The sequence below is a fragment of the Polistes fuscatus genome, unplaced genomic scaffold, assembly GCF_010416935.1.
Source record: "Polistes fuscatus isolate 324 unplaced genomic scaffold, CU_Pfus_HIC Scaffold3, whole genome shotgun sequence".
Taxonomy (NCBI): domain Eukaryota; kingdom Metazoa; phylum Arthropoda; class Insecta; order Hymenoptera; family Vespidae; genus Polistes; species Polistes fuscatus.
This window is the reverse complement of record NW_025113107.1, coordinates 14,911,056-14,937,316: the sequence shown is the minus strand read 5'-3', so window position 1 is coordinate 14,937,316 and position 26,261 is coordinate 14,911,056. Positions and strand designations below refer to the sequence as shown.

The following is a 26,261-nucleotide window of genomic DNA, read 5'->3' as shown; positions in this document are numbered from 1 at the left end:
TCAAGAACAATAATTTGATTATTATAAACGAATACGCGTATATACTAATTTTTTGTACTGTTTTTTAATATTACAATTGCTTTCCGTATTTTTTTTCTTTCTTTTTTTTTAAACGGATCTCGATAATAATCATAGCCAATAATAAATACAAAGGTAATGATAATATTATTACGTGCAATTGGAAAATACTATTCGTACAAATTGTTAGGAAGAAGAAGAAGAAGAAAAAAAGTATCTTTACGATATTCGCGATCCGATACTCGAGGGTGAACATGAGGTGGGAGGATTGGGAGGGGGAGGAGGAGGTGGGAGGGGGAGGAGGGTCAATAATTAAATGAAATATCCGAGACTACGATGGCGGATATACGCGCATCCTATCGATTTACTCGACTGTCGAGATACTTCCTCCTCTATTTAAAATCGATGAAGCAAAGGAACGGCTAATGGACTGGAAACTTAGTTTTATCGGCCGATATCTTTAGAATAGCAGTTATACTCTGTCGAGCATCGATCCTGCCCGAAACTATATTTTTAACCGTGTCGTCTATATAAAATCCTCTTTTTTTTTTTCTTTTTTCTTCTTAATTTTGTAATGCAATTAACGAAGCGTCATCCCCCCCCCTTTTTTACTCGCGAGATTAAATAAAGAATTAATTATTATTATTATTTTTCCTCTCGATTTTAAACGATAACGATAATATACGAAATTGAAATTGATCTATTCGTATTTTGTATTAATTGTAAATTCGATTAGAACGATCATACGTAACGTTTTGTTTATTAATTTATACGGATGGTTAAGAAATTTTAAATGTATTTTTTTTGCTTTTAAATATCTAAGTATTTTCATTTTAATTACGAATCATTCATTTCGTATACGATGAAAGGTTTACGCGTTTAGACAACAAAAAAATTGGGGTTAAATATTATTTACGGTTGTAATTTGATTGAATTTTTTTTTCTCATTTTCTAAAAGAAAGTAAGAAAAAAGGAGGAAGGTATTACCTAATCCGTTGCTTTGATAAAATATAAACCAGTTAGCAAAATTTACCGGGAAAATAATTAAGAAATATTTTACTTTGCATTTTATTGAAAATTCTTCTTTTTCTATCCCGGTTTTTTATTAGAAATTTTTTCCATCCGAAATTTTTCTATGAACAAAATTAAATTTGTTCTATCGAATTACTCGGGGGTGAGAGGGGAAGGAAAAAAATGAAACACGAAAGTAACAAAATAAATAAACGCGGGGGAAGAAAAAATTGGTGAAAAATAAAGCAGATTTAGGTTTATTTTGGGAACAAAAACCCAAAAAAAAAACAAAGAAAAAAAAGAACAAATTCGAATTCAACGATCTTAAAATCGTCGGCCATGTAATCGAGTTAACGAGCGCGTTAAATTAGTTTTGTGTAAACGCGAGAAAGCAAAATTCTGCTTTTTAACGATTTGGAACCATTTTGCGAGACCTTTATTTTTGTTTAATATTTTTTTTTTTATTTTTCTATTTTTCTTTTTCTCCCCCTTTCTTTATTTTCCTTTTCTTTTTTTTTGTTTTGTTCGAGAGTCAGTAATGAGGTAGCTACGCAATTCGTACGGTTAGGTGGAATTTCGCATGGTTATAGAAAAAAAAGTGTGTTAATGAAGTTGAAGTTTTCGGTATAGTAAACGTTAAAGTACATATTATAAAAAGTACACACACACGCACGCACGCAGGCAGGCAGGCAACACGCACACGTTGAACGATTCAAACAAAACTGCGAGAATTTTTATCGTCGATCGAAAATTTCAAAGGACAAAAACAAAAAATTCGTCTTTTTTCCTCATCCGCATCCTCGCTTTTTCCCTTTACATGGAATTTTTCTTATTTTTTTTCTTTTTTTATTTTTCCTTTTTTCTCTATCACTTTTCTATTTCTATTTCAAAATTAACGACAAAGAAAAAACAAGAGTAGTAAGTAAAACGTAAAAATTAATAAATAAATGAATACGCAAGAAAAAAAAAGGTAATAATAATAATAATAATAATTATATAAAAATAGCTAGGAGAGAAAATGTTTTTTTTATTTTTTTCTTTTTTTCAATCGAGTATTATCGAATTGAAGTACCAATAAATAACTTTTCATTTCGATACTTAGAAAATCCCAACTAACGCGTTAACGATTTCTTTTTGGAGGTTGGGAAAAGAATTAAAAAAAAAAGAAAAAAGAAAAGAAAAAAAAGAAAAGTGTAAAGAAGAAGAAGAAGAAGAAGAAAGGATAGCGAACGTTTATTGCCTACTTCTTCGAGCAGTGTACCAATTCCGTCCTAACGCGGAATTAAATCTCGAGATTAAAGGAGGGTACTCGGACGCTTTCAACTCTTCTTCCACCTTTCCACCCCCTCCCCCTCCCCTCCTGCCCCCCGCCAACCCCTCGCCCGCTAACTTTTCCTCCCTTTCCTCCCTTTCCTCTTCTTTCTCCTCCTCTGTAACTTCTCTCCAACGTTCCATCCTTTCTTCTATCTTCTATCTGCCATCTTTTATCATTGTCTATCTTTTTCTTCACTGAAATACCCAAGATAGAATTTTCCTGATGAACGGGAAAATGTCATTTAAATCTGTTGCCTCTTTTATTTTTTCTTCCCTTTCGTCTTTTTTAAAAGGGCAAATGACGAAAGTACAGGCTAGAAGTGTAGTTTTATCGAACGAGAATATCTCGAAAAGGATAATGAGAAATATAACAATCGTGAATATTTATTATACTCGGTTTGTTATATTATTAGAATTGATGATATTAAATTTTATAATTCGTTTAATGAAGTTTTAATTTATGATTTATTTGATATATTAAATATGCTTTTAAAATGACTTTATATATATATATTTTAATCAAATTTCTAATTATGTTATTAAAAATCAATATATTATAGTGTTTCAAAGACAAAATGAGAAATATTTAATCGAGAATATTTAACTTTTTGATTATATTAAAATTATGGTATACTTTATCTCGGTGTAGAATGTATTTTTACTATTATTAATTATAATAAATACATTAATAAAATAAATTTACAAAAAATGGAGATATTAAATTTAATTTTTCTAAATAGAGAGTTTATAGTTAATTTATCGAAGAGTTGATTAAAAATAAAATATTGATTTAATACAAAATATATGACATATAGGTATAACTCTTTATAATTTCGAATGAGAGAGAGGGAGATACTTTATCTCGGTGTAGAATGTATTTTTACTATTATTAATTATAATAAATACATTAATAATAAATTTACAAAAAATGGAGATATTAAATTTAATTTTTTTAAATATAGTTTAGTTAATTTATCGAAGAGTTGATTAAAAATAAAATATTGATTTAATACAAAATATATGACATATAGGTATTACTCTTTATAATTTCGAAAGAGAGAGAGAGAGATACTTTATCTCGGTGTAGAATGTATTTTTACTATTATTAATTATAATAAATACATTAATAATAAATTTACAAAAAATGGAGATATTAAATTTAATTTTTTTAAATAGAGAGTTTATAGTTAATTTATCGAAGAGTTGATTAGAAATAAAATATTGATTTAATACAAAATATATGACATATGGGTATAACTCTTTATAATTTCGAATGAGAGAGAGAGAGATACTTTATCTCGGTGTAGAATGTATTTTTACTATTATTAATTATACTAAATACATTAATAATTAATTTACAAAAAATGGAAATATTAAATTTAATTTTTTTAAATATAATTTATAGTTAATTTATCGAAGAGTTGATTAGAAATAAAATATTGATTTAATACAAAATTTATGACATATGAAAGAGAGAGAGAGGGAAAGCGTGAGTTACGTTGTAAAATATAATAGATAGAAATTTAGTTAGATCGATATAGATGGAATTTGGGTGTGATTCAACTTCACTGGACGGTAAAACGTTACCATGGAGATTTCACATTGTCCTGTCCTGTCTCAGTGCATTGCCGGATACGGCATAAGTTCTCGAGATGACGCGTTCGTGTCATCGCCATTAGCCGTACTATTGTTTGCCGATATTCCACAGGAATCTACGTGTCATCTCGTGAAATCGCTTAAATGGTTCGAAGAATCGACCAATCGACCCGCGAATCTCATCCGAAATCTTCCTCATTTTATTAGAATTTATCTTATCTTATCTCACGGCTAATTAATTTTTTAAACGAGCATCTCCACGATAATATCATTTATAAACAATTATTTCTCTTTTACATAATTTATATTTATATTATAAGAAAAATAATTCGAATTGATTCGTCGATATAAATAAATACATTCTATCAAATATTTTTATTACTAATATAAAAATTTAACTCGATGGACTATACGCACGCGAATAATTGAAATTCCAATATAAATTGGGGATAATAAATCAAAGTATTCAATTATATAATTAATTCGTGTTTAATTGAACACGAATATTTTTCTTTATTATCAAATATATTTATTAAATTTAGTTAACAATAATTATTAATTATATTATATATTAATTATATACATTTGTACGTATCGTTTGGAATAAAAATATCAAATATATTTGGTATACTTTTGTTCAATTTGAAAATATAAATAAATGTTAGAAGTAAGTATACGAAAAGCGAGTAGCAAGCTTAATCCTAAAACGCGAAACATTTATCATTTTCACTCTTAAACTCAACGCAACATGATCTCTTATGATATATGATATAACAAGTATATATGTATAGAGGCAGAAAACACACACACACACAAAGAGAGGGGGGTTGGGGGATTGGAAATGACAGGCCAAGTGTTTGAAGACCATAAGAAATTCTTTATTTGATAAACGCATTTAACGATAATGGCTTTTCATTTAATCGTTAACGTTGAATTAACACTTTTATTAGCACTTCTGGAAATGTTGTTAATCATTCTAATCGAAAATCGTCGTCGTCGTTCGATGCTTCATTATCCGTCTAATGGACAATGCGTTAATTAATTAACTCGAATAATTGATAATAGATAGTGGTGAGTTACGATGGTATTAGACTATTCAACAAACTAACAACGGAACTGATACATCTCGATTATTCTGACACCTTTTGTGTATCTAATTTATCATTAAACAACATATGTGTGTGCAATATTTTATTAATTTACCAATAGACCATTAATATTATCATCATCATTATTATTATTATTATAATTATTATTATTATACTTTTGGTTATGTAATTATTTTCAAACTATTTTTTTTTTCTGCCTCCGATATTCTAGTTCGATAATTGTGACACGTTTCGCATAGTACAACGAACGCGCGTGTGCGTGAAATTTATTAATTTACTAATAAAGTGGATATTAAAATTTTTGTTATTAAACTTTACACTAGGTTATAATTAATTTTTTCTAATTTGTTTTCCCGATTTTATTATGTTCCTTTTCCGTTCTTTTTTTTCTTTTGGAAGGGTCAAAAGGGAGGGGAGGGGGAAGAATATCCCTCGTACACTCACGCATACGTTACGAGAAGCTTCATTATGGTTCCAGCGGTACGCTAGTTGTTATTAAATTTTTTACAATGTAATTTTTTACCTAATTTATTTTGCAGCCAACTTTTGTTAGACCTCTTTTCCTTTTTCTTCTCTTTTTTTTTCCTTTTTCTTCTTCGTTTGATTGCATATTTTATTACATCTCTCGTATGCGTAAGCTGATTTCAAGCCATTTAATTAACATCGAATTACGCGAATAGAGAAATTTAATTACGCGTCTAGTCGAATATTTAATCAAAATTTGTTTTGTTTTCTTTTTTTGTTTTTCTTTTTCATTCCGTTATAATTTTACAATATGAATGATCCGAATCGTAGGAACGATTGGATATTAAATACACAAAACACGCATGGAAAACAGATGTTTCTAGACGAGCTAGACGAAGAGTAGGTAAAAAAAAAAAAAACAGAAAGAAAAAAAAGAGAAAGAGAAAGAGAAAGAGAAAAAGGAATATCGATGAATGGAAATGCGTTCGTTGGAAAGAATAAAGTCGAACGAATGGTCCAGCAGATCCGAGTAATCCGAACGGTTAACGCTTTCTCGGAATCCCACTGGGTATATAATGGTCATATAAAATGGGGCTGCTCGATTTTTAACGTAAAGCAACGGGGTTAGGTTGGTAGATTGGTTGGGGCCAAACTCTATATCACCTTTTCCTTGGCTACGCGAGGGAGATAAAAGGATTTATACGAATATCACGCGGCCTCACGAAAGAACGTTTTATCTTGGATCATCTCGACTTGAAATTGCACATTCCTTACGTTTTCTTCCTTTTCAAATATATGTACTTACGTATATTTAAGTATCCTATATTTTTTCCTTCTTCCCCCATTCTATGGGCGGAATGGGGGATCTTTTTTTTTTTCAATTATCCAAAATTATGTCTTTCCGATTTTCATTTTATCTATTTATGTGACATAGATTGTTACTTATTTGATTTGTTTTATTTGCTATTTTCCTTTTTTCGTTTTTTTTTTCATTGTATATTGCATATTGCTTACGTTTCTTCCTTTTCAAATATTTGTACTTACAAACATATATTAATCCTATATTTTTTCTATCTCTTTATTTCGACCATCTTTTTTTCAATTATTAAAAATTTGTCTTTTCGATTTTCATTTTATCTATTTATGTGACAAAGATTGTTACTTTTGATTTGTTTTATTTGCTATTTTCCTTTTTTGTTGTTTTTTTTTTATTTTTCATTGTATATTGCATATTGCTTACGTTTTATTCCACTTCAAATATTTGTACTTACACATATTTAATCCTATATTTTTCTTCTCTTCATTTCGACCATCTTTTTTTCAATTATTAAAATTATGTCTTTTCGATTTTCATTTTATCTATTTATGTGACAAAGATTATTACTTATTTGATTTGTTTTATTTGCTATTTTCCTTTTTTTGTTTTTTTTTTCATTGTATATTGCATATTGCTTACGTTTTCTTCCTTTTCAAATATTTGTACTTACACATATATTTAATCCTATATTTTTTCTATCTCTTCATTTCGACCATCTTTTTTTTCAATTATTAAAAATTATGTCTTTTCGATTTTCATTTTATCTATTTATGTGACAAAGATTGTTACTTATTTGATTTATTTTATTTGCTATTTTCCTTTTTTTGTTTTTTTTTTCATTGTATATTGCATATTGCTTACGTTTTCTTACTTTTCAAATATTTGTACTTACACATATATTTAATCCTATATTTTTTCTATCTCTTCATTTCGACCATCTTTTTTTTCAATTATTAAAAATTATGTCTTATTATTAAGATCAGATTATTACTTATTTCATTTGTTTTTTTTTTTTGTATAGTGCATGTGATTTTCTTCCATTACAAATATTTGTACTTACACATATATTTAATCCTATATTTTTTCTTTCTCTCCATTTCGACCATTTTTTTTCAATTATTAAAAATTATGTCTTATTATTAAGATCAGATTATTACTTATTTGATTTTTTTTTTTTATTGTATAATGCATGTGATTTTCTTCCATTACAAATATTTGTCTCTACATTTACTCAAGTATCTTAAATTTTGATTACCCCTTTCGTGTTTTTAGGATTTTCTTTCTAATAAGAAAAATAATTATTAAAAATGATAGTAACAATATGATATAAAATAATGTCTAATTGTTTAGAATCTCATTTGAAAATTCTATTTAAAAGAAATATTTTCACGATACTTATTCTAATATCAGAAAAATTCCTATATATATATATATATGAGTTTCTATTGAAATGAAAATGAATTCTAGCCGAAGTCCCTTATAAATTCTAATCTCTCATGAAAAATCTTCGAAAAATCTTTCCGAATGATCGGAAAGATGATCGTAGGAGATAAGAGGGAAAAGGAATCCCGATTAAATCGATCGTCCTCAGTATTCCAAAGTAATTTCGTCAATTTTCTATCTCCCATTCGAAAATACCCATATCTTTATAGGTCTGTCAGATATTTAAGATGAAGAAAAACGTTAAAAAAGTAAAAAAGATGGAAAATGAAATATAGAAGAAGAAGAAGAAGAAAATGTTGGAAGGTTGGTAAGGTTTTCTCGAGTTGAGATCGATATTATTCGGTGTAACGGTATTACAAGAGAAAAAATTTCGTCCAGAGGTAAGAAATTCGTAAGAGACTTGGTTGTAAACTTACCGTACGGTTTCCCAAGTTTTTGACTTTGCAGACGAGTGCCACGGTTTTGCCGACCAACCCGGTGAAATTCGATTGCATGGAAGCGTCGAAAATGGGCACGGTACCTGGCGTTGGCCATTCCTCCAAGAAATCGGTTCGAAAGTTTCGCAAAGAGGATACCATGGCGCCTGTATAAAACAAAAATACAATGGATTACGATATATCAAACGTTATTTTATTTCTTCTAGTATAAATAAATATTTACAAAAAAGGGAGGAGACAACACAACCGAAAATCTTTTCGATTTTTTTACAAATCGAAAGTTAGAATCGTGGTCATTGACCATTTGCGTTTTAATTATTTCAATACGGTCAGCCAGGAATATTAACTTTTCGCATTTTTTATTGATTATTTACCGGCATTTGCATACCTTAAATAACTTGCAAATTGTCCCCGTAATGAAAAAATTATGTAAATCGTTCCTCTCGCAAGAATATTTTCCTCTCTTTATTTTCCTATTCTTTCTTTTATTTTTTTATTCCACTTAAACAAACGACGATAAAAATTGAACCTCCCCTTTATGCGACGTAATTATGATATATTAAACATTTCTACGTTCGTTCTATTAATTAACGTTGAATATTTCGATTGGATATATTATTAAGATGAAGATTTTCATACTGAATTTTAATTATAACTACGAATAACACGTTCGAGTTATTAAACGGAAATTCATTTCCGAGTTAGTTAGGAATGAGAATCGAGAAAAGGTAGGAAAACTTTTTATTCTTTCTCTCTCTCTCTCTCTCACACACACATACACACACATATACACACGTACACACACTTTCTCTTTCGTTTTGTCTCTTTTATCGGACGTTATACGTTTCCTTGAAAATTCTTTAAGTCCGTGGAGATTAATGTTGAACGATAGATTTGAGGATAATTCGTAGAGGTCGTGGCGTGCAATAAATCGCAACGTCAAAGCAAACCCCCTCTCCCCTTCCCCTCCCCCTTGCGCCCAACTGATGCGGTTTTACCCTCTCGTTATACGATTAAACGCGATATATCGTATTACATCAGCCGTCAGTATATTCGCTGAACGAACCACTCTTCTCCGACGGTAACGTCAATTTCGTTAAGTGCTTACATTGTGTTCGAACGACTAATGGAAGCTTCAATGAGTGGTTTTTCGAGTGAACAAAAATTTTCATCCGAGAACTTTTTCACAGTATTTTTTTCTTTCCTCCCTTTTTTCCTTTCCCATTTTTCCCCCTCCCTCTCTCTATCCCTCTCTATTTCTATTTCTTTTTATTCTTCTCGCTTTTCTTTTAAGGTTTATATACTAAACTGTTTTTTTCCAGTTTTAGATTAAAATTGTTATCGTCAGATTGGTATCGTTAGTCTAATGATTTTAATTTTATTTTGTTTTCATTGTTCGTTGACAAGTTGCAATTGAGAATTTAATTGAAACTTGTATACTTAAAATTTGATTATTAGTTAGTTGTAATCGTTTGAGATTAGTAGTTTGTCACTTTTGCGCATTCCCTTTTTGTATACGGTAATTTCTTTTATCGTGAGTATTTTTTGATTGATTTAGGCTTATATCCAAAATTTGATATTATTATTTTATATTGAAATTGTATCGTTATGTTAAAATAATTGAAAGTTTCACGATTTGTTAGTTTTTATTTTTGCCAACAAACACAAAGCGTGTAGAAAATTAAATAATTACGGTGAACGGTTTTAATGCCGTTCCTTGTACAACTTTTTTCTTCCCTCCTATCAAATATATTTTTATATCAACTTATTGTTAATAAAATTTGATATTATTTTCTTTTTAATATCGTTGATAATTACTTTTGTTTGTTAAATTTTTCTGTTAAATTCTATTATTATTCTTATTATTTGATTCGTTACCTAGGAAGCGTGATAGAAAATAATTGAATACTCTAAACGTAAGAGAATAATTCATTTCAGTTCGGAAACATTTCATTTCGTTCGTCGAAAGCATTTCGAAATGAGTGAACTAATTTCATACACAGATAGATACGCTAGGGAACAAGAGCTCGACTTGTCGTCGGAAGAATACTTAGCGGACTGCTTACATCTGCATTTTAAATTCGATGTTTCCCGATTTCTGCTCCAGTTCTCTCAACTATTTCATTTCGCAATGCTTTCAGTTTCATAATTAAATTCAACGATTACAAACATGAAAATCCAAAAAGGAGCATGAACGTTAACGCACAGTTTTGATATTCCGATTAATTCCAATGTTTAATTACTATCTTTTGCTATTGAATAAATATCTCTTTGCCTTTTGATTACTCGCTTTCAACGTTTTCGAATGGCAAATTAGTTGTCTGATTAAATATTGACAGAAATTAATGGGTATAAAAAAAAAAAAGAAAATTTTCAAAGAACGCACGTACCACCCGTCATTTTAAGATAAAAATTTTATTTCCGCGTGTTTATATGCACCCCGATTATGCGAATGTGTGCGCACGCGTGAGTTTTTTTTTTTTTCTTTGTTGGCGTGACGTATAAAGAACGATAAAATTAATTGAATTAGAACGTTCACGAGATGGATATTTCGCGTAATTTAGATTAACATTTTTGAGAAATAACAAAATTAATGGAACAAATATTTTCTAGATTGATTTCTTTTTTCCTTTAACTTTCATTTCCTTTTCCTCGTAATAAAAAAAAAAAAAATGAGAAAACATAAAAGAAGTGATAAAAGAGTTCGAAAATTATAGTTATTTTTAAAAATTGTTCCCGAACAACAACGTGGTGATATGACAAAATGTTATTTTCCTATCGTTTTACGAACGACGAATACCATTACGAACGCGAATTTGCTTTCATTCTTTCGAATATCGTTGTTAAGAAAGTGGAACAACATCGCCATTGAAAAAACACACAAATATATACTCGCACACACACACACAAATAGAGACAATGCAGCTCTTTAATCTCGTTGCATAAATATCATTGCGAAAACATTTTTATGTACGTCGACGGTTTTTATTATCGACTTTAAAGTTGAGTCACAATGTTAAGTATTTAAGTATTTAAGTGCTCGTACTTTTATATTGTCTATTGGTTGTTATGCTTTTAAAGAATACTCGACAAAATATTGATGACAATTATATCCCGATGACGCTTAAAAACTAAACAATAGATGTGCAACGTGTCAACGTGTTTCTAATCAAATTATTCAAAATACTAAATAAACGATTAATTTATTTGAATTTGTTAATATTCGCATCGGGGACGATAGAAAATGTTTCAATTTAAATCAAGAAAAATATTTAATTTATTAGAATAACAAGAAAATAAATACATAAGAAAAATAAATAAATAAATACGAATAATCGGGAGATCAGACGCATAATTAATTTGACACGCATCACGTATAATGCTTGCTCGCAAGATATATTATTATTATTATTATATTATTATAATATTAAGCTATAGTTAGACTAAAACTAGAGCGAAGGGGATTATCTGGTATACAAGATAAGAAGAAGATTCATATCATCCCTTGGAGACATATCTATCGTCACGTTTCAGCAACGACATTATCGACCAACCCCTATCTTCCTAACTAGGAGTATTCAGGATTAATCTTTTTTTCTTTTTCCTTCTCGGTGGAATAAAAATCAACATGTAAGAAGTTAAGAGGGAGACGAAAAGGTTTTGACAAATGTTGACTCAAGCAAACGTTATAATTATTTCAGGCTTTACCTCCAAGCAAGAAGGGTTGAATACACTGACACACACATACACACACACACGCGTATACATATTTACGTTTGGATTTATCTCTTTGCTAGTGTGTATGTACCTATATGCACATCCATACATATTCATATATAAACGTCTGGATTTATGTGTGTTTATTTACCTGTATATATATATTTATATTACACATATACATTTCTATGTATATTCATGTACAAGTATATATGTACGTCTGAATTTGAGTGTGCATGTTAGGTGTGTATGTACACTACCGAACAAAATTTTGGAATTTCGTGAAACAGCATAATTGTAACAAGAAAAATAAATGCCTTTGGAATAATCGAGATTAATATTATTTGTCAGATACAAAAATTATGTATAGATAAGATGTTTTACATTTCGTATCGTCATATTCGTATTCACGAATCGAATATTGTTCTTCAAATTGTCCTTTAAATCGAGAAAACCGTCTTTATTTTTAATAACAAATTTGACACATTCTACATATCATTGAAATCAATTTTTCCGATTGTTTCTGAATATTATGTTCAAGTAAAAAATTGTATTTCGAAACGTTGCTTTAAAGTGGGTATAAAAATATTAATAAAAACATGAAGAATAAAAAAAAGAAAAGTGATAAAAATATTATGATTTAAAAAATCATGGGCAAACTACTATTGGAAACTTTTGGTTGGTAGTGTACTCATATCCCATGTTCTAAGTATATAAGTCTGGATTAAAGTATCTACGTTTCTGAGTGTGTATGTAAAAGTATATAGATATAAATGCGAAGGATAAATATAGTAAGAGGAAAAGGGTAGGTGATACCAGTGCTCGGTTGTTACGGCTCAGAAGCAGAAAGATCTTTCTGGACATTGAAGGACAGGAGCGAATTTGGCTAGTCACCACAGAATCCTATTTCGTCCCCTGCGGTACCGTTAACTGGCCGACCTCATCTCCCCCTTTTTCCTCGTTCACCCTTCTCTTCATTCCTACGAATGGTCAAACCAACTTCATTTCCTGCCTTGTGAATTTCCACCCTCCCTCCCTGCCTCCCGTTTATTTTTCTCCACGTATACGTGTATTTTTTGTATCTTTCTATCTCACCCCCCTCTCCGATTCTTTCTATTTATCTTTTCGTGTTTTCCCTATCTTTGTCTCCGTATTCCTTTTTTTGTCCTTTGGCTATCGGACAAACACACTTTCACGAGTCCCAACCCAACGATTTAGAAAAAGACTGTGAGATATCCTGTAGGAAAGGGGGGAGAAGGGTAAGGAAAAATAAGGAAGACTCGATCAGTGAAACTTTTGGGTGATAGCAATTGGAACGATAACGAGAGAACATCTCTTCTATTCTTTTCTCTTACTTTCCTTCTTTTTTTTTATCCTTTTTTCTTGAAACGTTAGGAAAGTCTCAAATTGTCTATGGGATCTCTTTTTAGAAGAGAGAGAGAGAGAGAGAGAGAGGATAAAAGAGAGAATGACTTTTGGTCGACTGTTGGGAATTCGCTTTTTCGCCTGTCCGATCTTAAAAGCGTCTCTTTTGTTGTCTGGATGTCGAAGGGTCGCAATAGATTACCTGGATCTGTACGAGTTCGAGAACTTCCTTCCTTCCTTCCTTCCTTCCTTCCTTCCTTTCTTTCTTTTCCCTTTCTTTTTTTTCCTTTACTCAACTAGAAAAGGACAAAATTAAGCCGACATTTCTGTAGTTCGTCCCTAACGACCAACTTATTGGAAAATGAGAATAAACTCAACGGGAAGTAAGTGGATAGGATTTTCCACTAATCTTTTACAACTTCGAACTTGTGGCCAAGATCGGTACTCTTTGTAGAAATTAGTGGGTACTAGGTTACAGCCCTTATTGCTATAGGGTGTCCTAAATATATACAAAAAAATTCAGCAATACGAGTAAAGTCGGAACTAAAGGTTGATGGTCTGTTTAGAAACGGGAGATGGTTTTTCCTTCTGGAAAGTGTAATAGTCATGCGGTTGCAATTCTTTGTCGAACTTTATGGGCCCTAAAACGCAGCCCTTATTACTGTAGGGTGCCTAAATATATAAAAAAATATAGCAATCCGACTCCAGTTGGAACTAAAGGTCGAGGTATCTATGGAAACGAGAAAAGGTTTTCTTTTTTTGGAAAGTGAACATAAGTGTTTGTGATTCTTTGTCGAACTTTATGAGTCCCAAGGCGCAGCCCTTATTGTTATAAGGTGACCTAAATATATAAAAGAGGCTAACAATCGGATTCCAGTCAGAAGTCAAGGTCTAAATATGTGCTGAAAATGGAAAAGGTTTTTCCGAAAAGTGATGGTTGTGCAGTTGCAATTCTTTGTCGAATTCTATGGGTCCTAGGATACAGCCCTTATTGTTATAGGGTCCCCTAAATATACAAAAAAGGCAACAATCTGACTCCAGTCATGGTATGTGGTGAAAATGGGAAAGATTTTTCTGAATAGCGAAGGGTCGTGCGGTTAAAATTCTGTGTCGGAATTTTTGGCTCGCATGACGCAGCCCTTTTTTCTAAAAGGGTTGTCTCACCATGAAAGAGAATTGTTTTTCTGGAAAGTGAATGATCGTGTCTACCAATACTCTTTAAAGAACTTGATGCTAGAAATTGAATATCCTTGTAAAATAATATTCAGATATATTTATTTTCCAAACAACACTTCCTAGTAATGATTATCTTCTTTCTCGCAAACTGTTTCAGAATTTTCCTCATAGTTTCAATCTTATAAATAAAATATATCCAATCGTGAAAATGATTTATAAAAAAAAACATGATATGAATGAAACATTCGAATTAAATTTTTATTCATTAAAAAATACATATCGATTAATCGTTAGGTAAATAATATATTGTTTCAAATTACATAAATATATCAATTTCATACTAGAATTAAATTAATAAACGTTTACGTAATGACATTAAATATAATAATAATAATAATAATAATAATGAAAAAAAAAGAAAAATAAATTCATGATAATATGAATTGATCGAGAATTTTATACGAGTTTTTCCGTAATTAATTGAAAATTAGAATCAGTGGGAAAAAGAAAAAGATAGAAAGAAAAAATAGAGAATCCGTTGTCTCGAAGAAGATGGCGAATGCAATCATTACGTGAATCCACATTGAATTTGGGCTGATTAGTATGTACGTCGATAGATACGGGTATGCCGTTGAACAACTATCGACTGAAAGCACAGCTGCTTGGAGGATAGAAATTCAGGAGACACAGACTGAAATAGAAAGAGAGTGAGAGAGAGAGATAGAGAGATAGAGAGAGAGAAACAGAATGAGAGAAGGAGAATTCTAGATCGTTTCAAGTTTCCACATTAAGCGACGAACGTAATCTAAAGACTCAACTCGCATAGAAGCTTCTTACAGTTATACGGAATCCTATTGCTTTCGGTTGATCGAGTAATTGTGCGAGAGAGAGGAAGATATAGAAATAGAAAGGAAAGAGAGAGAGAGAGAGGGTGAGGGGGGAGGGGGGGAGAGGGAGAAAAGGGATACATAGGAGTACCTACAGTCTTGAATTCACGTTTATATAGAGTATCATTAGGATTAAGAGAAAATGCTAATCTTCCAGTACAAACGATAGAATCAAAGAGCAAACTAGAAACTTCAACGGCTATTAGAGAATTGTTTGAAATTTTCTATAAACACAATAATATTCGTTATCCTTTATGGTAGATAACGTTACGCATAAGTATGTAATTATTTTTCTAACTATTTCTTATCAAAATCTATCATACTGTTTCTAACATGATAATTATTTGTACAACGTAGACGGTTAAATGTATCGAGTTTAATTTAAAAAAAGAAAAAAGAGAATAAGAAATATGAGCCAGATTATCGAGCATGATTTTTGCTGTATCAGCAGTAATTATCAACCATACACACATACACACACGCACACAAACGAAAGAGAGGGAAGGATTCTCTTTTCAAGGATGAAATTCATCAAACGAAATCTTACGGAAATTTGTTCGTACAGATATCGGTTCTCCAGTTCTCGAAAGGAATTTATCGTGTCGATTGAGAAAAAGAAAGGAAAGGAAAGGAAAGAAAAGAAAAAAAGGAAGGAAGGAAGGAAGGAAAAGAAAAGGATGAGAAAAAAAGGAGTGGTGAAATATAATGACGATGGATGAAATTTTCTAGGTTACAGGGTCACCAGCAAAAGCAATCACTTGGCAAACGATTCGGAAACTTAGAAAATTCTGCTAGGAGTGACTTAAAAAGTTAATGTATATACATATATATATACATATACGTGTATATGTATGGACGTTATTTCGGATGTTGCTCGTAGTGATATCGATAGAAGACAACGATAGATTACCTGGGTCAAAAACAAAGCGATACCGGACACCATCGCTGCTGGTTCACCGATCGATCGCTTACGCTTCGTCAGAGAATTTAATCCGGCCACTTCTCCCACTCTCTTCTCCTATTTTCTCTCTCTATCTCTCTCTCTCTCTTTATCTATCTGTCTATCTATATATCTTTGTGTTTCTAGATCCCTTGTTAACTTGCTCTCTCTTTCTCTATCTATCTATCTTCTATTTCACTCTCTCTCTATCTCTATCTCTCTTTCTCTCTCTATTATACATACTTTGTGTTCTGTCGTTCGAATAACACCAGCCATCATTATTTTAACCAGGCTCTGTGGGTTCGTCATACCTTTCACCTATATTCTTTGAAAACGATTGAAAAACAAAACTCGTTCATTTCGTACCTCGATATTTTCATTATTTTATACCATGATTTTAATCTGCTTCGAAATGCAAAGCTCATACGCGTTCGCTAGCAGCAAACGGGAAGAGTATAGATAGATAGATAGATAGATAGGAGATTATTTTCTACCACGATTTAATCTCCATTTAATATAATTTAAAGATCAACGTGAGAGAAATCTATAGACAAAATATCCTAATAATATATATATATATAAATAATATAGATCAATATTATATATAAAAGGCAAACGAATCAATTGATTATTATATAATAGAAAAATAAGAATAATAATTCATAAAATGGAATAATTTTATTTATTTTATATTTTTTCTCATATTTGTCATCCTTATAATATATCTTCTACTCTCTTGATATCTTATTTTGATATATAATATTTTATATATTTTTTTTTTGCGTATCCAATCACACCTATACAATATTACAAAGTAATCAATAGCACAGGATTTTTGTTTGTCCGAACGGATCACTCATCCATTATATTATTATATTGACCGTGCCCACGTTACTCAAGTTAAGTGATTTGACGAAAATAAATAATCCAACATGGCTAGACTTGTTGTGAATTTTATTTTATATATTAAATAATTCCATATTTTATTAGTCACACATTTTATTTCTATTTATATTATTTATATATATATATATAATATAACAATAATAATAAATATATTTATATTTATTTATTATATTATTTTAATGACAATTTATTACTTTTGTATTATAAAAATCCTTTAGCGGAAAGATAAATGAAAGGAATATAAGTGTTATCATATCGCATTACATTTCGGTGGAGAAAAAAAAACATATGGTTAAATGATGTAACGATGGAACAGATTAATAACTATTAAAACAAGATAAAATCGTGTTGTAATCGATAACGTATCGATCGAATACTTCATCGAAATACGTTATTTTAAGTGATTACAAACGTTCCACCCATTTGCACCAGGCCCCTTTTACCACTCACACCTCCCCCCCTCCCCCCTTTTACCGCCCGCTCCCTCCCACCCCTGCCACGTATAATTTAACTTTTTTATTCTCCACGGATGCGACAGGATGCAAGGTTAATCCGGCTGATTCGTAAAACTGCGAGCTTTAATCGGATTTGCGTTTGAAATTTTGTCAGAGGAAATCGGTGTCAAGTTATATAGCGCCGGGACTCGATTCGAGTTTTTCGTTCGGTTCCCAACCCGTTGATTCGTTTATTCTCGTTGGTATCCGGTTTTTTCCTTTTTTTTTTTTTTCTTTTTTTTTCGTTTACCACTTTTTTTCCTCTTCATTTTTTTTTCATTCGCTTCTTCTTCTTCTTCTATCTTTCTTTCTTTCTTTCTTTTTCATTCACCTTTGCATTATTTGGTTGGTCTCGCGAACGTATGCTAGGATAATGTGTGTCTGTGTCTGTGTCTGTGTGTGTGTGTGTGTGTGACTGTGTTGAAAAACATTCGTAGCGAAAATAACGTTCGTAAAATTTTCATTTAGCGATCTCCAATGGAAATAATTGATAACATAAATGAACGTAAAAGACTATTTCTCTCATATCTCTACATTTTTTTTCTTTTTTTTTTTATTTCTTGTTCTCTCTCTCTCTCTCTCCGGAATATTTTCTTACATCGATGTCGCATTACGATTTCATACAATTTCTCTTTTTACTTTTCTTTTCTTTTCTTTTCTTTTGTTCTTCTTTTTTTTTGTTTCACGAAAAAAGAAAAAATATCGCAAAAGCAACGTTTCTCTCTCGTAAATATTTTCAACGTTCGATCAACTAAAAAAAAAAAAAGAAAAAAGCACGCGCGAGACGTGAGTACGTTGCGTGTGTGTTTTCGTCGAAAATAAGAGAGGAGAAAAGAAGAAGAAGAAGAAGAAGAAGAAGAAGAAGAAGAAGAAGAAGAAGAATATTGAAAAATAACAAAAAAAAAAAAAGAAAAAGAAAAAACGAGAAGAATTAAAAAGCGAGAAAGAAAATACGTTAAGCGTTTGACCCTAAAATTTTTCTTCCACCATTCGACATATTCTTTTCTATACTTTCTTTATTTCTCTCTCTTCTTTTCTATTTCTCTTTCCGTTCACGTTCTCCAACAGCAGCAGCAGCATCAGCAGCACCAGCAGCAAGCCTTTTTATGCGTACAACGTAGTAACGTTGGTACGTTGATAACTGTGTATGCGTTTTCTCTCATCGAAATAAAGAAGGAAAGAAGTATAAAAAGATAGAGACAAAAAGAATTTAGAAAAAAAAAAAAAAAAAAAAAAAAGTAGTAGAAGAAGAGAAAAAAAGTAGAGGAAAAAGCTTTTGCAGCAAGCTTTTCCACCCGTGGGACCTCTTTATAAAAACCATAGGCGTCGAAGGAAAGAAAAAAAGAAAGAGAGAGAGAGAGAGAGAGAGAGAGAGATATTTTCGAAGAGAAAACAAGAAATTATTTTTACGAGGTTTATACATACATTTTATGTATATATACATATACATATATATGTATATATATACACGTAGGTATATACTATTCATATTACTACAACTATGGTACCTACAATGTACCTTCGTTTTTTAACCTTCTTTCACACTTACCAATCTAACTCCCCCCCTCCCCTTCCCCCTTTACCTTATCCATATATACCCCCTCCCCCATATATACCCATCCTTTTCACAGTTATGGCACGAGTTATTGGCACGAACCGAGTACCTGCCGTAAGATGATAACCACTCATAAATTCTCAACGAATTTTCTAGTATATTCCTATCTTCGAAACACCTATTATCTTCATTCTAACGAGTCCATCTGTATTATCGTGGCAATATATTAAATAAAATTGTAGTCTCGTTTTTGACGGATTTATTTTAATATTTTCGTCATACTTAATTTTTTTTTTTTATTTATTTTTCTCTCTCAATATTTTTAGTTTCAAGAACATACTTCCGATAAGATTTGTTTACATACATATATGCATTTGCGTATATATCTATTTATAATTCTAATTATTTATGATATATTTTTATCGCTAAAATAAATAATTATTATTTTCAACGCAATGAGGTCATATCTGTATTTTATTTTTTTGTAATTATTTTAATTTTTTTTGGATTATACTTAAAATATATATATATATTTTTTGTTTTTGTTTAAATATCTTTTATACAGAGAGAATTATTCCGATTTGATTTGTTACTTTTAACATCCTATTAACGTTTTTATCTTTCTTTTGTGCCATAGTTCAATATTTTCCTTGCCGAAGGTTAGTTTTTGTGCAACACGAGAAAGATTTATGTTGATACTCGAAACCTTACTTTACGATTTTTACCGAACCCTCGCAACCTTCGTCATCGTTTTCTTATGAACGCTAACGAATTTTCCGACTCTTTGTCACCAATCCATATGCATCCTTAAATATTCCTAGAAACATAAATTATTTGAAAGAATTTCATTCCTACCATAAACCAACGCATTTCGTTGAAATTTTGAAAAGTTTGCATCTTCCCAATTCCAACTTTGAAAATACAAAAACCAATCAGGCTGATGGGGAGGGATTAGTATATCTATCCAATAAGGAACCAGTGATTTTTTTTTTAGAAAAAAATCCTTTGCTATGCAAAGAAGAAAGTGGGGGTTGGAATTGTCCAGAAGGAAAGAACACGAAATTGATGATTTCAGTTTAGTAGGAAAATGTCTCTGTTGAATCCTGCATTAGTTCGTCAGTCTCTACACAATGTTCACGAACGATAATAAACTAATTACATAAAAGTAGTGAACTAACTAAATCCTACTTAATTAGGTAAACATTTATTTTTAACATAATTCGTCCATCATTAATAGACGAATTCAATAACTCTGATTGAGGTAACAGCACGTCGGTGAAAAATGTGAGTAATAATAAACCTCGTCATTCTAATTTATTGTATTTCGTATGCTAATATTCAGAATAATTTTCTACTCGAATTATCCTACTTTCTATCCTGTTCAACCATATTATTCCAGCCCATCACTCACTCTCTCGGTCACATTTCTTAAAATCCCATAATTTGATCAATTCTATTTTATTATATCACAGAAATGTATTTGTTCGTACTTGAAAAAATTAGTCATTTTTTAGTATTGTTCATTATCATGATAGTATAAAATGTATTATCCTAATTGTACAAAAATAAGCCTGCATTGTATGATAGTTTTTTATCCAAAATTTGATGTTTTATCAGATCAATTTGGAAAACAAAAATTAGGCATTCTATTTTAAAAAAATAAGAAATATAATAAAAAAATTATCTTGAAAGAAAAGAAGGTTTTGTTTGCCATTACATTTGTCCTATAATTTAGTGTAACTATGCCGGAAACATTTTTTTGTTTAAATGTCACGTTCCGTGACTCACCCTGTATACATGTAATTCACCCGAATTACACGGTTTCTAATTATAACGATTTTCGAGTAATTTTTTTGAAAAATATGGAAATACGTAATGAATTATTTGATGTAAAATTATTTCTAAATATGTCATTTGTTTTTTTTTGATAAAAGAGTGAGTTATGATCAAAGGTAGAATTCACGTCTATGAATTCTCAATACTATTTCATTTTAATTGAAATAAATACACATTACATACACATTACTCATAATTTTGTATTTCCACACTTGAAACGGTTATCCTGTTTTTTTTGTAGTCTCGAACAACACTGTACCAATTAATCCTGTTCTCTTATTTTTTTTGTTTTCGAACGCAACTCTAATCTATTTTTTTTTTTATCTTTCGTTTATTTGTTTCTACGCGCAATTTTAAAAAACGACGAAAATTTGTTATAGCGAACGAAAAAAGAAAACAAAAAAAATGATTTTTAAAACGCGAACAGTAGGATGAAAAATATTTCATATTTCAAATCTATTCGTTTTATCGTAAATTTTCTTATCGATTAATGGTATTTCGATTAAATCGAAGAATAAACGAATGCGAGTTGAACAAAGTAAAAAATAAATGATCGTATTGTAGTTTAAATTAATACACTTATTCGTTATATTATTTTAATGTTATCATTTATAGGATATTAGGAGAAAGATTATACGGTTGCGTTAATGAGCAAGTGCATTATCGTAAAGTAGTGAATCTTTGCGAAGGCGTTAATGGACCGTAACTTCTAATATTCCCTAAGGACTAAGTTTCCAGCTAAGTAATGCAGCCCTCAGGAATTAGATACTAACGTGTCTTGGCGTATGCATCGTTAATAAAAGATTCAGTGGTGTTATCGATATCGAAAGGTAGTTCATTAGCATTGTTGCTATCGATATATTACTCTAGACAAATCGTTTATACTTTCATTAATTTCTAATCAAATTCTAACGTGATAAAAAGAGAAAAAAAAGTACTTTTTTTTTTTGGTACACGTAATAGTTCGTTTACATGCATAGAAAATATATAAAATAAATGAAATGAGATAAATGTAAATTTTTGGGGTATTTTTCGATAAAAAAAAATTAGAAATACAGTTTATTCGTAAATGTGACAACAAAATTCGATAAAAATTATTTCTATGAAAATTGAACGCTGAATATAACATAGAAATCAGTACTTTTCTTTTCCATTTCGATGAAAATTTTGAACAATTTCTGCGATCGTCATGTTCGCTCGGTTTCAACGAGTGCATTAATCTTAGTCTATGGCAAGAACATTTCTAAGATATTTTACTTCAACGATTTATCTTAAAACGATCGATAAAAATTACATTAGTTCTTATTCATAAAAATATAGCGTAAAGTTATTTCAAAAGTATAAGAATTATGCAATTTCAAAAGAATTTATTTAAATAAAATTGTACGGGATTAAAAACTCGAATAAAAATCTCCGTTATTCAATTAAAAAATATAATATTTTGTTTTTATTAAAAATAAATTAAATTAAATTAAAAATAATATTTTTTATTATTAAAACTGACAAATATAAAAATTGAATCGTATAAAATATCACTGCCAAGTTTGTTAAATGAAATTTTGATTAAAAGAAAAAAAAAGAATGTTATGTCATTTTGAAAAAAAAAAAGAAGATGCATGAGTAATAAATACTTACCAAAAGAAATGATAAGAGTGACGAATATGCGAAGAGAAGTAGACATCTCTTTTCCTCAAGGCCGAGGCTTTTTCACATATCGGACATCTCGTGTATAATATTGGTACGTATATAACATATGTATATATATGTATATATGTATATATATATATACTATCTTAGGCTCATTTCTAAGATATTATTATTCCACGTCGTAAAATGGTTCCACAAGCGAAAGTAACTCGCTATCACTTCGAATTAACTCCTCGAATCGTCGAACTTACACATTTTCTTCAATGTTTATATAAAAACCATTAGAGCTCTGCTTTTTTCTTCTTTCTTCCAATGTACGAAACAACTCGAACGATTTGCGATGAATATCGAATTATCGATTATTTCCTATTCGTTGACCCTTTCGTAACAAGGATGTTTTGTATTAACACACCCATACGGCTCGTGCAATTCAAAGTTAAATGAATGGGTTCACATAAACACGTAGATGACTAAGCACACACACACAGATATTAACTTTTTCTAATACGACGCGAGATATCGTAACACGAAGAAACGAAAATTCTTTTTTTTTTTTCTCTTGTTTCGTATCAATAATACGTAATATCAAAAATGTATTAAATCGTTCGCGCGATGATATGGGGACCATCGAAAAATTACAAATACGCAAATTGTTCGGAATGTTTAATCAACACGACACGCCCGCGTATTAATTTGGTAATTTTGATAAGTTTCTCTTCCTTTCTTTCTTTCTTGTTTAAAATGAAAAGAGATATACTGGTGGATGGATAATTTGAGCAGGTTGAATTCGCATCGTACATTAATTGGATTTAATCACTTTTTTTTATGACAAATATTAAAAAAATACACGCAAAACTAATCGATTTAAACAATTACATATAGTAATTATTCAATTTGAAACTGGAGAGAATTTCATTAGATGACACTGATTTATTAAGATTTTTTACGCAAAAGGAAAGATACGTGAAACATATACGGAACTAGGATAATAAATAAAGGATTAGAAAAAGACACGGGGATTTACAAAGAGGAGGAAGTAAAAATCACCGAGAAAATAAAAGTATACAAACGTACGCGCGTTCTCTTTCACTCCTAGGTATTTCTGTTCTATTTTTTGTCGCTTTGTTAATGATTTTTCCACTATTGGAAGATTCATTAAGGGATGAAGTCGCGAGATTTTAACCAATGATAAAACTCAATGAAGAGTAACGCGATTGAAAATTGCCTAGTGCGCATGCGTTGGGATATTTAAATTATTGACGTTTTTCATTGGTCGAGATCTAGCGTGCATTTATTGGTAGGTTTGTTAATGCCGAAGTTATTAGGTTATGTTATATCAACCTCTTGGAATTAGAGTCGCCATTTTGAGAAGACACGATTTTGGATTATATTTCTTTCTTTCTATCACTTTCTCTTTATCTTTTTTTTGTTTGTTATTCACGTTACGTTATGATAATAATACGACAGGAACGATTATGTCAAAAAGGAGTTAGGTTAGAGGGAGAGTCAGTCGTAGTCGTAGTCGTAGTCGTAGTCGTAGTCGACGTAGGTGGACTTCGAATTAGTTGGCTAGGATTCTATAGTAAACAATCTTCGTCGATCTAGTCAGTATTGCGTTTGCTGGATTTACGATTAAGTACGATTGATCCTGATTATTATGACGCTAACTACAGATAATACTAATGACCAATAATAGGATTGTATCAAATAGTTAAGTTCCAATACTAGAAATTAGATCAATTGGTCATGGATTTTAATCCAAATTGATTATATAGAATTTATCAAATAGATAGATAAATGATATCCCATTAGTTCTAATGAAAATCCACGCTATATTCTTTGAGAGATAGAATGATGGAGAGAGAGAGATAGAAAGATATAAAGAGATAAAGAGAGAGAGAGAGAGAGAGAGAGAGAGAGAGATAGAAGAGGAAGAAATATTTCTCCGTAGGGAAAGTCTGGTTCAATCTTTCCCAATAGAATTCGAAATTAGAATCAACGAGTAGGTCGGCCAACTTGGCAAGTAAGAAATCCTCTCTTCTCGTATGCTCTTTCAAGAATAATGAAACTTCTTCTTCTTCTTCTTCTTCTTTTTCTTCTTTATCTATTTTTTTTTTCTTTTTTATTCTTCTGTCTTTTTTTATTTTTTATATTCTTGTTTCTTCTCTATTCTTCTTCTTCTTATTCTTCTTTAAGATTTAAAAGTATCTGAAAGTTAGAGTCACGTTGACGTTATTCCACGAAATAAAAAGCAAGGAAAAATAGCTTTTCTCCCTAAGTGTCCTTATCAAGAATTCACTAGCGAACTTATAGAGACAAAGTTATCAAAATCCCCCAACACACAGACGTGTTCTCACTTTTTAGATCCTTCACGTTGATATCCAGTTGTTACTCCTGGACAAACACCTATTTCTACTTTTTATACATAATAACACTTTATTTTTCCGCACTCGTCAAACAAACAAACAAACAAACACCAAAACACGTATGTGTTGTTAAACTCACGTTTCTGACTTTCTTCTCGTTTTTTTCTTGTTTTTTTTTTGTTTTCTTTAGTTCTTTACGAGATTATTCATACATTCGTAAGATTATCAATCATTCTCACCGTAATAATCTCGATCTTCACGAAGCTTTCTTTTTTCTTCTTTCTTATTTTATTTATCGAGCAAACACCATCGTAGTTTATCAATCGTTTCTTTACACAAATCACGAATAACACTTGATATAATATATTCAAATATATGTTCTCTTGTCAACACCAATTATGAAACCTTTAAATCGAGCAAAGTCCAACGACCCATACCGTCTGTATCCATCTTCATCAAAGAAAATATATTTATTTCGATTTGTTATGTCATCGGAATCGAATCGTTTAATTTTTGACACACCGTATATATATATATTTATATATATATATATATATATATAAATATAAACTGTAATTTATATTTATTTTGTTGTTGTCGATTAATTAAAATAATTCGAAATTTTATCGACGAAATAATGCGAGAGACGAAAAATTTCAAGACAAATTTTGAATAATAAAATGACTAATAATAATAATAATAATAACGATAACAACAATAATAATAATAATTATAAAACGGCAGAGGAAGAAGTAACCAGGAAGGTGGCCCTTGTGGTAGCCCTTTCGAAACGACGATGCTCCCGCGTCAAGGATAACCGAGGGACTACATTGCGCGAGCGCCAGTCAGACCTCGAGCACGCAGCCGCTCCGTAGCAGCAGCACCCTATCAAGATGCGCGCGCTTACATATACATATACAACACCCATTTACCCTACATTCATCTCTCCCTATATATTCATTTATATATATACATATATATGTACATATATATATAGTATAAATATATTTACATATATAAATTTTCGTATTTAGAATTTTGTTTTTTAGGTACACATATTTGTTTGTTGGTATATGGGTGTATATTAGTGTATATATATATGTTTATATGATATAAATATATTTACATATATAAATTTTTGTATTTAAAATTTTGTTTTCGT

General features: G+C 30.5%; 1 protein-coding gene across 2 annotated transcripts in view; it reads right to left on the bottom strand.

Moving 5' to 3' along the window:
* LOC122519151 (zwei Ig domain protein zig-8) overlaps positions 1 to 25,940 on the bottom strand; it is a 31,532-nt gene extending 5,592 nt beyond the window's left edge. The window contains exons 1-3 of one of the 2 annotated variants that reach the window (XM_043638439.1): positions 24,075 to 24,240; positions 22,722 to 23,112; positions 8,190 to 8,356 (exon numbers count right to left, since the gene is read on the bottom strand). In XM_043638439.1, coding sequence (XP_043494374.1) covers positions 8,190 to 8,356; positions 22,722 to 22,767 — 213 coding nt within the window. In that variant the 5' untranslated portion in view covers positions 22,768 to 23,112; positions 24,075 to 24,240. Of the gene's footprint in view, positions 1 to 8,189; positions 8,357 to 22,721; positions 23,113 to 24,074; positions 24,241 to 25,856 lie in introns of those variants that run through there. The other variant, XM_043638440.1, reaches the window with a different exon arrangement.
* Between the last annotated feature and the right edge of the window lie 321 nt (positions 25,941 to 26,261).